The 18,723-nt window shown below is 43.8% G+C and overlaps 1 protein-coding gene across 1 annotated transcript in view; it reads left to right on the forward strand.

Annotated features, from left to right (window-relative positions):
• Positions 1 to 18,723, forward strand: part of COLEC12 (collectin subfamily member 12) — a 59,656-nt gene that overhangs the window by 3,515 nt on the left and 37,418 nt on the right. Inside the window, exons 2-4 of the mRNA XM_030926175.1 lie at positions 1,501 to 1,665; positions 13,250 to 13,319; positions 17,614 to 17,736. Of these exons, the coding sequence (XP_030782035.1) occupies positions 1,501 to 1,665; positions 13,250 to 13,319; positions 17,614 to 17,736 (358 nt within the window). The remainder of the gene's footprint in view (positions 1 to 1,500; positions 1,666 to 13,249; positions 13,320 to 17,613; positions 17,737 to 18,723) is intronic.

The raw sequence follows: 18,723 nt of genomic DNA on the forward strand, positions 1-18,723 counted from the left end.
GCGAGGGGAAGGAGGATTGCATCTTTCAAAAGAATGGTCAGGGAAGGCCTCTCTGAGAAGATGTTTAAGTAAAAACCCAAAAAAAGGGAGAAAGCCATGAGGGTACCCACAGGTGAGAGTACTAGGCAGAGGAAACGGCCCGTGCAAAGGCCTTGTGGTGGCAGGCCTGGTGTATTCGAGACCTGGTGAGGAGGCCAGCATGGCTGGAGTAGAACGAGCAAGGTGGGCAGCTTTGGAAAGCAGACAGCTTAGGGCCTCATGAACCTCAGCTTTTCTCTCAGTGAGAGGAGAGGCTCCCAGAAGAGCTTGAGCAGAGGAGGGACATGACCCAGATGGAGCTGGGTGTGAGGAAGGACACTTCTGATTCGTGCACTGCAGCGGCTGCTCCTGCTGCTGGTTCCCACGAGAACAGTTGCCAACTTTTCCAGACTAAGTAGGACATTTCTTAATGGGACATCTGGGCCTCCACTGTCGACATTGTACTTGTTGATTTTAACAACAGATGAACTTTCCCCAACTTCCCATGTATCTGCGTCCAGCCTCCTCCCTTCTTTTGGGTGGTTCTGTCCTTTGCCACTGCTCCGCACTGGATCGTCTTGACGATGCTACTTAACTGGCTACACAGATATCTGCGGTCTGAACTCACCATCCATAACGTGTTGCTGTGTTGAGTTAGTTATTGGGGCCAGCGACTCACAGATAAGTATTTCTTGGGCCGGGAAACCACAAGAATGAATGGGGAGGAAGGGTGAGGGAAATGTTTATAAACAGAATTGCCCACTCAGTAGAGACTAGGAAGCCTATCAGTATAACAAGCTGCCCAAAAACTTGCTAGTCTATACAAATTCTGGTGGGGAAAATTAGGACATCCTTATACTTCCTACGGGAGGCCAGGTATCACGAGTTCCGAGCCTTAGGCCTACAGGTGGTTTCTAGAGCCCATGGATCTCCTGAAATCATGTCCAAACAAATGTCTGTGGGTGATTTTCAGGGGCAAGGTCATAGTTTCCATGTAGCTGGTTCTTTGAATGGTTTGAATGGCTTGATTGCAATTTCAGGTCATACTTTCAACACTGGATATGCTGGTATGTTACTGTATGTGCAAACATGAAAAAATGTATGTATTTCAAAACAGAGTTTAAAAGGCTCTTTTAATTCCCTAATATTAAAAGTCCATAATATCTGTATTTGACAAATATGGTGTTAGCAATATAGAAAGATAAATTATGGTCTCTTAGAAATTAAGGGATGTGTTTTTGAGGACATCAAGGTGTACTGTCTCCCAAGCTCTGTTTGCCCCTTTTCTCAATGGCTTTAAATCACCAGGAATTCACTCTCTGTATTAGATCATTTATTCTCCTATGCCCCTCGCTGTCTTTGAAACACCTCCAATTCTAGCAATGCTTTACAGACATGCACATGAGCCAAGTGGCTTAAAACAACACTCTAGGACTTAGGCGTTTGGAAGCCCCTTATCCCCTGGAGTTATTTGTGGAACAGGGCCTACGTGCAAGAGGAGGCCCAAGCTCAGAAATGAACAAAGAGCACGACTTAGCAGGGCAGTGTAGCAGCTTCACAGCAGTTCAGTGCACAGAATTACATGTTCCTCAAGTCCCATTGGCTCATATTGGCACCATTCGGTACCGGACACAGGGTGTGCACCAAGTATACCTGTGAGTCAGTGCTCACCTGCAGATGTACCACGAAGCACACCAGGCTGAATTCTAGAGGTGGGGGCTGCTGCTTCCCCCAGGCCCTGGGTTCTATCAAATATTTGATTCTACCCAGTTCAGATAAGCCCTTTAGAGGATTCTTAGCTGGGACTTACAGAGATCAACAACGAGATTTGTTGGGAATGACGGATCCCATGCCCTGGCATGTAAACCATGCACAGTTTATGGTACATAATTATATACGATAAATTATAAAGGACATACAGTGGGTTTTGATATCGGGTTCCAGTTCCTCCTTACTAAGGAACTAGTAAAAAACCCTTCATCTGTGTGGCTAAGGAAATAGTTCTGGTCCTGCCCAAATCCGTTTCCATGTGTCCACACGGCCCTTTTCCCCCACTGTATAGTCTCATGGGAGAGGTCTGCTGCTCACATTAGGATGGAAAGCTTTGTGGGAGAAGCTGCAAGGTGTTCCCTTTCCGGCCATCACTGTGGAGGAAAAAAGGATAACCGTATGACTGTCAGAGACGTGATCAAATAGGATGAGCTTACATTGGATAAGTAGATAAAATCAGCAGTAAGATTATGACACAGAAATCTGTGTATTTGTTCATCAATTGCATACAAACTTCCCATTTTTCATCAAGATGGAAATTGAATAAAAGGAAAACTAAGAGGCTCTTACCACAGATGAGCGTGTGTTCCAGTTCACCACGGCCACCATCACAGTTTTGTCCCGGTCACAGGCAGCTGTAGTCTGTGTTCTTGTCTAACTAGAATACACTCATCCCTCAGAGGGATTCATTGTCTCTTGCCACAAAGCTGTAGTCTCTGTTTCCTTTGAAGATGGGAGGAAGCTTTAACATATTTGGCCAGAAGCATTGTTCTGCTGGAATATGGAACTATACATGGATCCCCTCTTCCTGAGTTATCAAGACACTTCCTGTGTCACAGTGTTAAATGTCCCCTTGGCAGAATGTTCTGGGTACATCCTTGAATCACTAAATGTTCTATTTTGTGTGAATTATATTATCCAGTGTCACTAAACAACACTCTTTTGGCCGGGCGTGGTGGCTCATGTTGTAGTCAGAGTACTTTGGGAGGGTGAGGCAGGTGGATCGCTTGAGCTCAAGAGTTTGAGATCAACCTGGGCAGTATGGTGAAACCCCATTTCTACAAAAAAACACAAAAATTAGCTGGGCATGGTGGCGCATGCATGTAGTCCCAGCTACTGAGGAGGCTAATGTGGGAGAATTGCTTGAGCCCAGGAGTTTGAGGCTGCAGTGAGCCAAGATCACGCCACTGCACTCCAGCCTGTGACAGAGCAAGACCCTGTCTCAAAAAACAAACAAACAAACAAACAAAAAAACTCTTTCAGTTATACCCTCCAAAATGATATGGGAAATTATTTTGCCCCTACTTCTGCACCAACTTCAAAGATTTGGATTGGCTGCTCCCAGCTTTGGCTTGGTGACTTCAGGACTCTGGTGTTTGATTTAATAGAAATGAGACAGTACAATAAAAAATTAGTGGATCTGGTTTGGTCTTTTTGATCTATTACCTATTTTGTGTTTCGAGAGGGGAATTGAGACTGGAGGAGAACTGTGGAATGCATTTACCAAAGAACGCTTTCACTGTCTAAACCTAGTGTCTCTGAGTAGGGAGAGGTGGGATGGGTGGGTGGGGTCATAGTGTTTGGTTCACAGTGTTGGTGCTGCACGAAGGCACCTGAGGGAAGAATGAGAGCAGAAGTCCAGCTGCACTCTGCAAACCAAGTGTGCGGATATAAAACCTTCACAGGAATCACCACAGTGCCTACATCGGAACTCACATACTTGATTGATTCTGCCCTGGATATCCAAGTAATGTGACTGCTGTGCCGCTGACTGCTGTGCAGATGTTAGTTTCATGCCTCAGTGTGTTTCCTCTCACTCTCTTGAACCTGTTCTTTATTAGGAACAGAAAGAGTTTGTGTCCTCTCTAGGTCCCAGTGAGCAAAGCACAGATCCTCTGCCTCAGGCTCTCCCAGCTTGTCAGGACACAAGTTACCCGCCGGCAGGGGCATTCCTACAATCAACTGTCACAAGGCCTGTTATTGCTTATTTTCATTTTCCTGTTGCCGCAGCTCCCCTTTCTCCTGTTCCGTCTAGATAATCAGAAGATTTTCTTCTCTTTCTTTAAAAAAAAAATTGTTTCTATCCCCTACTCTGTAATCCTTTTCATCTTACCCTAGGCCCATGCAGCAGAAACCTGTGAAAGAAGGGGTCCTCCCTGCACCCCAGGGCCCTCCTGGGGTCCTGGCTCTTCCAGCTCCACTTGGATAAACATTTCTTTTCCATGATTTGTGCCCAGTTGCGGTGTGTGTTTGGGAAGTGAGCAGGAGTAGAAACAGATGGATCTTCCAGGAGCTCAAAGGCAAGAAGATTGACTTCTATGGAGTAGTCCTCCGGATAAAGTTTAGTAAACATATAATCACACCATCATTTGGGGCCCTGTGTACCCTAATAAATTAGTGCTTCTAATTTTATAAGCACTGTCATTAGCACAGTTGTACATGAGATTTTTCCTTTGACTGTAGTATATGTTCTTTTGCTTTACTAGGTGTTGTTTATTAGGTGTTGTTTCCCCCAAGTCCTGTAGAAAGTGACAGATTGTTTCAGGGCAACCAGTAGGTTGTATTTACAGGTGGTTGGTTGTCTTGACCAGCTTTGCTGCAATAACACAACTGCTTTCCAGCAGGAAGAAACATTGCATAGTAGAGAGAGCTGTCCACACTTCATTGTATTCTTCATTTAGGAACAAACATTTTCTGAATCACTGAATCACTTTTTCAATTCCTATTCAGGGCTGTGTATAATGGGAAGGTGATGAATGAGCCCTGTCTTTGTGCATGACAGAGATGCAAAAATGGCATTCCTAGTCCATCATCAGCAGGACCTCAGCTTCTAGTTGCTTTTCCAGAGTAGGGTTGAGAGTCCTGGCTGCCCCAGGCAGGAAGAGCTTTGGCTAAGCACCATTTAGAAGGGGTGTGCTTCCTGGGTCCATCAAGCTGAGACCATCCCTAGGATCCCGTTTTGTGGTGAACCTCTCAAGACAAGTACCTCTACTTAATTGGAAGGGTCTCTCTTACCACAGGATATTGTAAAGAATAATAAGCAATGAACTTACATAATGTTCTAAACCACATGCAGTGTACTGGGAGTTAATGTAAACAAATATATGCTGCAAATTAAAAATAAAATGTATGAGTGAATCCCTATTGGGTGATTCTGCTACTAATTCCAAATTCTACCTTCAGCGAAGTGCAGACTGGACAGTGTTGTTAAGTCCTCACCCAAAGCCGCTCTTCTTTAAGCCTGTTTAACCAGTTTACAACTGTAATTAGGAGCTGTTTGGCCATCGGGGAAATAAAATTCGTTTCTTTGGGCATGAAATACAATGAAGTGATTATACCATAAAAATGTCATATCATACGAAATTGTATGTGTATTTTCTGCATCTCTGATCTCCATTATTCACTTGTTTCCAGAGCTGATGTGCTCCTGGTCACATTTTCTGATTCTCTGCTGTAAGAGCTAAAGTTCAAAAGGCCTTCTGCCTACACTGTGAATGGCTCAGCTGGTAGAATCTGATGTTTTCCTATTTTGATTTCTGAGTCTGCTGCTGTTACAGTCATTTATGCATCTCATGAATGTAATGAAGTGTTGCTTTCCTCTGAACTCTTATATTTTTTTCTGCCTGGTAGGTGGGGTTTTAATCCCTGCATGATTTTGAGAGGTAAACAGAATATCTTCCAGGTGGGGGTTGTTCTTCAAAGTCCTTTCCCCGGTGGTGATTCCTCCATCTGAATCCAAATGTGTCCTCCACAGCTGCCTGTCCTAGGCTGATTCACCAGGGCTCTACTTCTTGACTTTGCCATGCTAATGTCAGGTGGGTGACAGCTCAGGCCAGTCCCTCTGTACCTCATTTCCACGTGAGAAGGAAGTGCACGTTCAGGGTGGTTGGTCAGAGTTAAGTCAACCTGTATCCATGGTGTGAAATTAACAGACATGTGGGAATTGAACTTAAACATGCTCAGTTTCACTAGGAACCTAAAATTATAATCACCCCACAGAGATTGTAAATTTGAAATTTACCTTGTTTCCATGGAAATTTTGAATTCAAAACATTTAATATATAAAATATCACTAGTAAGAGGGCACATAAGATCTGTATCACCTCTGGGAAAGGAAAGGAATGATGCTTCATGTCCAAGCTTGGTGGTGCCAGTGATCCTGAGCTTCTCAAGTAATTACTGTATATGGACAGATTAGTTCTTTACTGTTTAAATGCAATGGATCAGTTGTGCTAGTTTGAGTGGTATGCTGGCAAATGTTTAACAGCCAGCTCTCCAGAAGGCAAAAGCCCTGATTTGGAGCTTTTTACTGATTTCAATGGTGTAAATACTTCCAGCATGACCAATTTCATGCTACGAATATAAAGTCACTGAATATAGAGTTGTGAAGAGATAACAATAATTGGGGGTCATCAGTCAGTATAAACTGGCTCCAGTCACACCCATGATAAACCCATGGGAAATTGTGATTTTTGATTTTTGTTTTGTTTTGTTTTGTTTTTGACAGTCTCTGTCTGTCAGCCAGGCTGGAGAGTAGTGGTGGGATTTCGGCTCACTGCAACCTCTGCCTCCCAGGATCAAGCAATTCTCCTGCCTCAGCCACCCAAGTAGCTGGGACTACAGGCATGTGCCACTATGCTCAGCTAATTTTTTGTATTTTTAGTAGAGAGAAGGTTTCACCATATTGGCCAGGCTGGTCTCAAACTCCTGACCTCAAGTGATCCACCCACCTTGGCCTCCCAAAGTGTTAGGATTACAGACATGAGCCACTGTGCTTGGCGATTTTGAATTTTGCTTTAGAAATCCTTTTCTACAAACATCCCTACTGTCTGAAGAAAGTCACTTTATGTGTGCGTATACAAACGTGTGTTCCCATCTAGTTATTTCAGTTTTAAACAATTTTCTAAATTTAACTGTCATTTCTAAACTCCATATAAAGGCATGGAAAATTAGATAAGCCTATATGTTCCCATTTATTTTATATTCCATAATTCATTGCATGCCTTCTGACTTTTTGTTTAATGTTTTTTTCATTTTTATTTCCAGTTTCATTGCTTTGACCTCCAAAACTGTAGCTGTCTGCCCCATGAAAATATTTCCGTGCGCACCCTCCTTTATCTAGTTTTGTTTTGTTTTGGGAGAGACAGCATCTCACTATGTTGCCCTGCCAGTCTTGAACTCCTGGCCTCAGGGATCCTCTTGCCTTACCCTCCCAAAGTGCTGGGATTACAGGCATGAGCCACGATACCAGGCCTTTGTCTAATTTTAATAACAAGTATGTGGCTAGTGACAGGGATGGTCGTCATTCAATCTGGAGCCACACTCCCCCGCAGCCTTCGTGGGCCAATAGTCTATTAAAATAGGTCCTTCCCAGTTCCCTCCTTTTTTTTTTTTTTTTTTTTTTTTTTTGCCAACTTTTCCTCAATTGGATCATTTCAAGTCGATGGACTCATTTCTCATTAGGTTCAAGACTGAGGCCACATTCAATGCGGAAGAGAATGATTGCTTTAAAACACCAATGGTGAAATCTCTTGCTCTGTCTTGGCTTCCTTCCCTTCATTTTAAGTGTCTTCGACTATCATCTTCACTTAAAGAAAGTGAAAAACATATTCTTGAGGAATGAGGAATGTCTGTCAGGCTGATTGATGTTTTCATTTACATTGAAGTCCACTTTTTTTCCCCATCAAAACACTAGTTTGGGTGGTTAAAAAAAATCAAACCGGTATGTGAGGGAAAGTGGATGTAGGCACGTCTTTGCCAGCACCTGCTCTGCAGCATAATTTTCACAGGCCCCAACACTGTGTCACTGACAAACAGCAAATACCTTGTCATTAACTGAGATTTGTCCTGCTCAGTGCTGTTCCCCCTCGTCATTATATTAGTCCTTCAGCTGCCCCCAAATGACACTTCATAAAGCAGCCACACTCAAGGCAAGTGTTGGATTGCAGGTTTACAGTTCTCATCTTGGCCCTATCAGATGGAGTTTTGTAAGTGCCGAGACCCACAAGATGTAGAAACGCTGTAGGGTCTTGGGACTCACTTTGGTCTGGGCAGGGGTCTGAAGGCGTGTTTTGCATTCTTTTCATGAATAACCCCCATTCCCCCCTCCGCCGCCAGCGGGTTGGAGGCCGCGGCTCCCTGTGCCATCAGCCTTGGATGTGCGGGAGGAAGGGGCTCTCATCAGTTCAGCATTTTCACTGTCAGGCTCCTGAGCTGTGCCTCTCTCCCAGGACATCCATACCCCAGCCCACAGGACAGTGAGATCAGCAAATCACCTAGAAGGCTGGGGACAAAGGTGGGAGAGGAGATTGTGAAATCCCTTGCACCTGCCAGCAGGTTCCAATTTGGGGGCAGGGAGATTGCTCGTGGAAGCGAGGGCCCTCTTCCCACTGCCGGGATCTGTACTCCAGTCATGTCTTTGTTAAGCCACACGATGTGCTGAGTATTAGCGGGTGCTGCTTTGCTTAGGGAAATGCAAACGCAACACCGCAGAAAAACAAAACCCTCATGCCTGTGCAAGGAGGTAGCTATGAAGATGATCATGAGGAGTGTGGATGTGTGCAGTATCAACCACACAGGTGCTTAGGGATTGAAGGCAAATTAGGAAAGCGTGCACTGAAGAAGAAATCTGTGAGTAAGCACAAAGGAAGTTAGTTGGTAGAGGGGAAGAGCGTTTCAGGAAGGAGAAGGGCAAATGTCACAGCCCAGAGTGGAAATGAAATGAGCAGAGCCCTGTCAGAGACCACAGTCATGCAGGTGCCTGGGGTCCTTCCTATGCATGCTCAAACTCTTGCTCAAATGTTACTCTGCGGAGAGGGCTCCAGACACCATACTTAAAATTGGCATCTACCTCATCCGCTACGTGCCCTTCGCCCAGTGCTTGCCTTGTTTTACCATAGCATTCATCACCTTCTATCGTATGAAGACATCCTCCCACTGGAATACAAGTTCCAGAAGGGCAGAGATAGATTTTTGTCTGTTGTGTTCACCATTATAACTACTGCCTGCTACTTACACCTTGAATAAATGAATAAACAGGATGTAGCAAGAATGGAATGTGGTGATGTGGGCAGAATTCTGGGGTCGAAGGAGCTCCAGCTGAGCGGTAGAAAACCTGAGCCCTAAAGCCGGGCTGGCAGTGTATAAACTTGGGGCAGGAGGAGTAGGAGAGAGGAGTGGAGTTCCTTGGGTCTTCACGATGAGATAGATATTAGCCAAGGTGACAGCCAGCGCCCCTCCTGGCCTCAAGATTCTGAGCGCCAACATGGTCAGAAGGTGCGGGAGCAGCTGGAGAATCACTGTGGATTCCTGAACCACGGGGTCAAAGAGGTATTGGTAAAGAAAAAAATATATATTATTTTTTGCCAGTGTATTCCAGAGAATCGCTGTGGATTCCTGAACCACGGGGTCAAAGAGGTATTGGTAAAGAAGAAAACATTATTTTTTGCCAGTGTATTTTTTTTAGAGGGAGGCTAAGAGGCTAGAGGTAAGTAAAATTTTTTTTTTTTTTTGAGACGGAGTCTCACTCTGTCGCCCGGGCTGGAGTGCAGTGGCCAGATCTTGGCTCACTGCAAGCTCCGCCTCCTGGGTTAACGCCATTCTCCTGCCTCAGCCTCCCTAGTAGCTGGGACTACAGGTGCCTGCTACCTCGCCCAGCTAGTTTTTTTGTATTTTTTAGTAGAGACGGGGTTTCACCGGGTTAGCCAGGATGGTCTCGATCTCCTGACCTCGTGATCCGCCCGTCTCGGCCTCCCAAAGTGCTGGGATTACAGGCTTGAGCCACCGTGCCTGGCCGAGTAAATTTTTTAATCACCATCTGATCAGCACTACTTTCACCTTATTCCTTGCCTCTATCTAACCTTGCCCAGCTCGTGCAAGCTTGAGCCACAAGCAGTTTTTTGGCTCTGTAGATGAAGGAGCCATTGAAGACTAGCTTTTGGGGTTCCCATTTCAAGCATACTAGAACTTCAAAAGAAAACCATGAGACACCCAATTTTTTGGTTTCAGGCTTAAGCTGATCAAGGCCCCTGCATATCCCATAGTTTGCTTTGAAATTATAAAGGTACCTTCTTCCCCTGGCCCACCTCCCTCCAAAAACTCCCTCAGCATTGGGGGATATCCCCCTGAAGGGCTAACGTTGCCTTACCAGCCAAAACCCCAAGACACTCTTGATCTCTCCTAGAGAGAATGAGCATTTATTTAGGGCAGAATTAACTCGCTGCTTAAGTGTGTCACCACAGAATAATAAAGGAGAAATTATAGCCGACAGAAACATCAGGCCTGTAATAGTTAACCCACTGGAGACTACATTTTATTGCTCATTTCGAAGAAAGGCTTATCTATCAACATGTGAAAGGATGTTTCTGCACCCCTTTATTTTGACAGAATACTTCTTCAAGTCTAACTGGTCCGTTTTCTAGATTATCTTGTTGGACATCCTTTATCTTGCTTTGTTTTGTTTTTCACTTCTGGAGATGAATAAACTTGGAGAAGCAACACGCAAAAGATTTGGGTTCAACTCCCAGCTCAGCTACTCAGTGGCTTGAGTACTCACCCTCTTTGAACTCCCCACTTTCCTAAAATCTATAAAATTACTGTCAGAATTCTACTCTGCAGGGTTGTTAAAGACATTGTAAGTAACAAGGAGAGGGTTCCTGGCCCATATCAGGTCCTCAGTAATAGCCATCATCCTCAGCAATTCCTCTTCACATTCACAGCAGTAGCAAACTCTCACCCACTCAAGAAATGTCTCATGGCCTTCCTCAGTTACCTGTCCGAGTCAGTATCAGGCTCAACTCTACAACAGATTGATGACCCAAGCTAGAGCTGCATTTTCATGAGTCCTTTTAATGAAAAGATTCAGCACTTAATCCCAGAAGGACATTGTATGGTAGTGCCAGATAATGAAGTAGTCAGGCTGCTGAAATGTTGACAGTTCACTCTGTGCCCATAGCATAAAATGAATAGGAATAGAGCCAAGAAGAAGGGGCCAGCTAGGAGAGATGACTGTAAGAGAGGTGATAGTTGAGCTCCCCAGTGAGCAAGGATTCCTCTCCTTGGAATTGAAAGCATTTGTGGACAGTTCATCTAATAAAGGATTTCTTATAAAAACCACAAAGAGAAAATAATGGCGTTCTTTTGAGCCACTATATATTCTGGCAGACACTGTATACTCTGAGTGAGACCGTTACATCTGGTTTTTGCCTACAACAATTCTTTTTTAGTAGGCAGGGTATAAATTATAAATTTTAAATAAATAATGCATAATCTTAAAAAAAAAACCAATAAAACCAAACTAGAACTGACTGGCTTTTCTTTTTATACACATGAAAAAATTTCAGTGAAAACAAACTATACCCTTGGTAAATGCACAGAATTTGAATGCAAGTTCAGAATGAACGCCGAAGAGTTCATGCTGTCATAAAACTCTCTTCTAAGTAACTTTTCTGGTTTGAACACATCTTTATGAATACAGAGCTGCTGTGACGCTTCACTTATTTTGCACAGAAAGTGATTTCATTTCCAATTCTTGCCTTGCTTCCGTTTTCATGGCTATCCACATCGTTAGGAAACTTGGCATAGTAAGGTGTCCAGGGCTGGGATTTGTATTTGGGGAACTAAATTACTCACTAATAAAATTTCTTTACTAACTAATTCCATATTTCATCATTTAGTAAGTGGCCTTTATTGTAAGGAAAAGCTAGTTATTTCAGTGGATAAAGTGTTTTATGTATTTAACTTTGGTTCCAGTGATATTGCGTAACAACTAACCAGGTTGTTAACTCTTATTGTTTTGTTGCTTTTGAGGGCATTTTAATTATAGGAATTTATTTGAGTCATCCGTTTTACTGTTAGAGCCAAATCATTCTTATGGGTTTATGGGAATCTATACCACCAGGCAGTAGATTAATAACTATAAAAAAACCACATGAAAAGGTCACTGCAAATCTCAGATCAAAACTTGTGGTTTTCTGGATTTTGCAATTGACCCTTTTTAAAGCTTCTCTTTGGTAACATGATCTTTATGGCAACACCACTGAGCTATAAGACACTTGTGATCATGAAAAGAGCCCAGAAGTGCCCCCACACTCACCCACAATGCCAGCCTCCGCCTACCAAGGAAGGGGATGGATCTGCAATGTATCCAGTTTAACACACAAGCCCACCTTCAGTGATACACATGGCAAAAAAATATGAGAGTGAAGGAGACTCTTTTTTTTCTACAAAAAGATCGGAAAAACAGACTGGATTGAGACTGGACCACAGCACTTGGGAGGGCTCTTTATGGAGAACCACAGCAGAAAGGAATTCTCTTTGCTGGTGAATTCTTCTGGCCCTTTGCACTGTCATTCCTGGAGTGTTTCAGTTATTCCCCAACCAGCAAACGGCTCACTGATCTGCAGCCCCCATTCCCCCACTGCCAGCTTCCTACTTGAAATGTGTTGTTGGAACCAGGGCAGCCCAGGGGACTTTGAGTTTGGGCACTGGGGACCAAATTGTCAGCCTATTCTGAACTTCCATGGAATACTCAAGGAGTTAACCAGAGCGATTTTGGCTTCACTGGGCCCCCACACTTTTTTGTATAACAAAGACTTGGACACTGGAAAATACATTCAAAACATGAGCCAAGAGTGGAGTTCAGCAGGAGATAGTTCAAGAGGGAGAAGCAGCGGAAAGGCATGCACCCTTCTTGCCTGCAGGCCACTGAATTTCAAATGTGCTATTGGGGCCAGGTTCTTTGGGACGCTGGATCTCTTAATGGTGAGGGGCAGCACTGCTTCACTTCCTGAACTGGAATCTGTCATCTGCAGCACTCTGTATACCAGTCCCCAGCCCTTCCTTCCCTGACCACCCCCACCTCCCATGGGAACCAAGTCCCCAGGCTCTGGAAAGTAATGCTAAGAAAACAAACACTACAAAGGCTGGTAACAGGGGGATATCTCTCTTGAATGTTATTTTGTAACCATCTAGGTTCAAGGAGGAGGGGGTGCCCCAGCTACAGGAGCCAGCAGGGTCCCTTTGTAGTAGGCATCCGTGTGTTTGGCCAGATGTCCTCCCAGCGGAGGGCAGAGAGGAAGATAAAACAGAACTCTTATTAAAAAGAAGTCAGGGGAGGGGGAAAACAAGACAGAGAAAGTGTGTCAAGTGGAAAGGGAGGCCAGGCAGTGCCATCTGATATTGATTAAATGCTGATAGAGTCAGCAGTGAGAAATGCACACAGTGAGGAAGTGCCCCAGCTCTTCAGAATGTGAACCAGTGACAGCTGTCTAGGAGTGGATCTGCACGAATACCACATGCACAAGATGCCTGGCGGCCACAGGGCTAGCCTCATAGGGAAGGATGGGAGGGCAAGATGAGTGTGCTGGAGTCAGGACATGTGGCTTCTGATCCTGCTTCCTCTCTCTGGGTCTCTCTTTTCCCATCAATGACACAATGACGCTTGACCTGCACAACCTTCTAGCTCCCAGATTGTGTCATCTACCATAATGTCTGCTCTAACCAAATCCTCTGCGGCTCCACTAAGGTGGAAGGTAAGAAATCATCCTGAAGAGGCATAAGAAGTTCACCCAGCATGGTCCAAAAATCGCAAAGGAATAAATGCCGCCCATCAGCCATGGGAGTGCCACCCAGTCCTTCAGTGGGAGGTCAGGCCAGCACCCCGTGTCTGTCACCCTTCTGTGCTTTACAGTTGCTACCAAAGCAAGTTCATGGTTTCTCAGCATGGAATGTGGTGTGTCTGTGGGTCTACCTATACGTTCCTTTCTCTAAATTTCAAAAGTATTTTTACTCTTATTGGATGTAAAGAGTCTTTTTTCATTTTATACCATCCGATTACAGAGAGCTTACGCACTGGTGTGCGGGAGGGGTGGTGGGGGAGTGTGGGTGGATGTGTGCATGCGCACATCCTTTAGTTACGAGTTGCCTTCTTGAAAGTTTGTTGTTCTGTCTGTTTCCTTTTTAGCAAATGTCATGAGGACAGTGGTATTTTAATAAAGGGTGAGGCTAGATTCCAGTAGGAATGGAAGAGGAAGCTTCCACTGAGATCAAAAGATCTCACACTAGGGTGGTGGCAGGGGAAATGGAGAGGAAAAGATGGCTATAGAGAAGGACCATGGCCTAGTGGAGAGATCGTGGCATCTGGAGTCCGACACAGGTTGGAGTCCTGGTCAGTTCAGCTCTCACTACGATGCCCCCTTGCAGTCCTTTTATGGATTAGAGATGCTGTGTGTAAGGGACCTAGCTCAGAACCTGGCACACTGTAGGCAGTAACTGAACATCAGTAAGCTGTAGATGATGATGATCATGATGAAAAATAGCCCACTGGAGGATTAACAAGACCTGGTGACTGAATTGGAGAATAAGTACAAGAGAAGAAATGATGGTGTCTTTGAGTTTAACCACCTGAGGAATTGGGGTAGTAATAGTAGTTAAGTTGAGTACTATAAGAAAAGTTGGGTGGAAGTTGGAGATCTGGTTTGGCAGGGCTAGAAATGAAGTCAGTTTTAGACATAAGAGATGGTGCTGAGACATACAGGTGGCTATAAGGAAGTAAGACAGAAAGGAAACGGAGGGGGAAAATGGAAAAATTATAATAAAGAAGTTGATTTACTCTAGGTTTGTTTGATCAGTGAGTGTAATTTTACAGCTTCACCTTCAAGGGATTGGTTAACCAAAGGTCAGTTCATCATGACCAGCTTCTAAACTAAACCCTTGTTACTTGAAGTGTGGTCCTCAGACCAGTTGTCACCTAGACCTCGCAGAAATGCAGAATCTTAGCTCCTTCCTCAGACCCACTGAATTGGAACCTGCATTTCAACAATGTAATGTGTAAGCACTTTAAAGTTTGAGAAACATTGTTCTGAAGTGTGGTCCCCAGACCACAGCATCATCAGCATCAGCATCACCTGGGAACTTCTTAGAAATCCAAATTCTTGGTCAGGCATGGTGGCTCATGCCTGTAATCCCAGCACTTTGGGAGGCCGAGGCAGCGAGGCAGGTGGATCACTTGAGGTCAGGAGTTTGTGACCAGCCTGGCCAACATGGTGAAACCCTGTTTCTACTAAAAATACAAAAAGTAGCCAGGCATGGTGGCGGGCACCTGTAATCCCAGCTACTCGGGAGGCTGAGGCAGGAGAATCACTTGAACCCTGGAGGCAGAGGTTGCAGCGAGCCAAGATCGTGCCACTGCACTCCAGCAGAGCAAAACTCCATCTCAAAAAAAAAAAAAAAAAAGGAATCCACATTCTCAGTTCCCTTCTCAGACCTCCTGAATTAGAATTAGAAACAGTGTGTTTTAATGAGTGCTTCAAGTGATTCTGATGCACCCCAAAGTTTGAGAAGCACTGCTCTAAGTCATGAAATTGACAGATGCACCTCCTCCCTTTGTGTCTACAGCCAGAGAGAGGTGCTGAACACCAGAGGGATTGGTTGAATCCTGAAAGCTAAATTTAAGTCATTGTTATATGCTGTTTCTCTCATCATTTTGCATTAAACACAGCTGAAGAGCTCTTTTCACTGAAGAAGGGCACTATGCGTAAAATTACAAACCAAAGGAGAGAAACTTCGACTGTGGCTTAATCCTCATGACTTACGCATCAAAAGTTATTGAGCACAGTTATAGGAGATCAGTCCTCTTTATGTGCTGTTGCTCCTGGGGAACGCTATTAGTAAGACACACATAGGAAACAGGGAATCTCCTGATATTCCTTACAATGTGATTTTTACATTAAAACATCCACAGTCTTTGTCTTGTGTGTCTTTCTAATCTATCAGATGGAAATTCTCGTTTTAAAGGTTAGTTTCTGGAGTCACTTGCAGCAGTGATGCTGGTTTACTGCTCAGACAAGAACGTTTTTCAAAAACTTGAACTTTTAGCAGTAAAAATTTACCTCCTCTCATCAAAAGTGTCTGGTTTTTCTATTTGTTCTACAGTCATTATTCAAATCACTATGATAACATATAAGGGTCAGTGTCTGTTTCTTGTATACATGTAATATGCAAAATAGGTTATAATACATTACAACCCGTGGCATGCTGGTAAACTAGTTGTTTGCGGCCAGGGAATGGGGGTCATCCTAATTTGTAGTGTTTGCCAATTTCTGCGGTGTAAATGCTCCCTGCAAGGCGGATTTCAAGCTACCAACAGTTTCACAACCAGTTCTCAAAATTCTTACAAATTTAACAATTGGCTCTTACAAGCCAGTAGAACCAACTTCAGCATGCCACTGAACCAAACATCAAGGGACCAATCAATAGGATTTTTTTGTTGTATTTGAATTGCTGTAGGTCTAATAATGTCTGAAATAAGTAAATTTGAGTGTTTAAATATTTTGTCATATAGAGATTTTTACTGAACTTATCCTTGTAATTATCATAATGGAATTTGATTTGAAACTACAGTCATGTGCCACATAACATTTCAGTCAACAATGGACTGCATAGATGATGGCAGTCCCATAGGATTATAAAACTATTTTTATTGTACCTTTTCTATATTTAGATACACAAATACTTACCATTGTGTTAGAGTGGCCTGTCAGTAGAGTAACATGCTGTACAGGTTTGAGCCTAGGTGCAACAGGCCATACCATGTAGCCTAGGTGTGTAGTAGTCTATATCAGCGGTCCCCAACCCCCAGGGCCATGGACCGGTTACCTGTTAGGAACTGGGCTGCATAGCAGGAGGTGAGCAGCGGGCAAGTGAGCGAAGCATCATCTGTATTTACATCCGTTTCCCGTCACTTGCATGACCACCCGAGCTCCGCCTCCTGTCAGATCAGCGGCGGCATTAGATTCTCATAGAAGCGTGAATCCTGTTGTGAACTGTGCATGCGAGGGATCTAGGTTGTGCCCTCCTTATAAGAATCTGATGGCTGTGATCTGTCACTGTCTTCCATCACCCCCATATGGGACCATCTGTTGGCAGGAAAACAAGCTCAGGGCTCCCACTGTTTCTACATTATGGTGAGTTGTATAATATTTTCATTATATATTACAATATAATAATAATAGAAATAAAGTACACAATAAATGGAATGCATTTGAATCATCTCAAAACCATCCCTACCCCTACTGTGGTCCATGGAAAAATTGGGGAAGAAGATGGGACCGCTGGTCTGTACCATCTAGGTTTGTGTAAGTATACTCTAGGACAGTGGTCCCCAACCTTTTCGGAACCAGGGACCAGTTTCATGGAAGATAATTTTTCCATGGATGGACAGGGGGCGGGAGATGGTTTCAGGATGAAATTGTTCCACCTCAGATCATCAGGCATTAGTCAGATTCTCATAAGGAGCACGCACCCTAGATCCCTCGCATGTGCAGTTCACAATAGGGTTCGCGCTCCTGAGAGAATCTAGTGCTGCCGCAGATCTGACAGGAGGCGGAGCTCAGGTGGTCACGCTGGCTCACCTGCCACTCAACTCCTGCTGTGCAGCCAGTTCCTAACAGGCCACCAGACTGGTACCAGTCCATGGCCTGGGAATTAGGGACCCCTGCTCTAGGATGTTCACACAGTGATGAAATTGCCTAATGATGCCATTCTCAGACTGTATTCCCATTAAATGATGCATGACTGTATTCTGTGAAACAAAGTTATGTGCAATTATTTTAAAGTCATATTAAATACAGCTATAACAATAGAATGGTAATATTAAAGTGCTTATGTTGCTCAAGGCAGTGTGTTTACTGTCACAATAGTTCTCATAGCATAGTAAGGCATATGTAAGAATTATTCCTAGTCCCAGTATTTGAACCAAAATGCAAAAAGATATATTTTTAAATGACATCTTTGCTTACTGTTATTAAAATTTGACTTCTCTTACAGGTATTCAGGAAGGAACACAATGTACCAAATGTAAAAATAACTGGGCACTGAAGTTCTCTATCATATTATTATACATTTTGTGTGCCTTGCTAACAATCACAGTAGCCATTTTGGGATATAAAGGTAAGTGTGCTCTCTTTTTTTTCTTCCAAATAACAAGTGTTCCTTCATTAAGTTAAGCATGAGAAAATTCACATTTGCAAGTATGAAGTATTTCATTCCTGCAACTCAGATGCAAAATAGCAACATGATAAACTTCATCTCTGTATCTTGAACTTACAGCTATGAGATCTGAAAGGGGGGACATAATAATTCCTTTTGACTCATTTCAGCAACAATCAGGGTCCTCTCTGAGAGTTAATAATGTTTTTTTTTCTCCCTTGTTGCTTTTTCCTACCTATTTCTAGCTACTCCTTCTTCCTCTATTTTTTTTTTCATCTTATCTCTTGGAGGCTTTATGGAAACCCTGGTGTCAGCACACAGGAAAACTATATTGACAGAGAATAAGCAAAACACAAGATCTCCGGAGATACAACATGCTTCACCCAGGGACTGGCCAACTAATTCCCTTTTTTCTCTTCAGCACATTCACTGTGGTCACTGTTGTTTATATAGCTCTATAAAAATACTGCACTGTAGAAATTAAGCACAGAGGCAGCACTCCCACCTCAACCCACTTTATAGGATGTTGGGCCTAAACATATCTGGTTTAGGGTAAGGGCAGGATTTTTGCCTGAATCCTCCAGACTTGCAGACACAGTAAGTTCCCCACGCACCTTTCAGAGACCATGGTCATAGGTAGAAGGTGTCGTGATTCAGAATTGCAAAACTACATAAGCCCTTTTCTAGAAAACAGCCAGGCGAACCTTCCTGTCAAAAACACGAGAGGCAAACACGGCCATTTGGTTTCAGAACAGAGGCCGACGTAGAGTCGTGTATCATCAGGTCTTCCTTCTGCTCTGTGGCCCGCAGACGGACCTAGGAAAAGAAAGATTCCAAGTGAATTCCCTCCAACTGGTCATTCCTCCCACCTCTCTCCCAGCATGTAGCAGTTTCCTGAGAAAGCACAGTGTGTATTGGAATGAGATGGGTGTCAGGGCCAGACAGTCC

Source organism: Rhinopithecus roxellana, chromosome 21 (assembly GCF_007565055.1).
Source record: "Rhinopithecus roxellana isolate Shanxi Qingling chromosome 21, ASM756505v1, whole genome shotgun sequence".
Lineage (NCBI taxonomy): Eukaryota > Metazoa > Chordata > Mammalia > Primates > Cercopithecidae > Rhinopithecus > Rhinopithecus roxellana.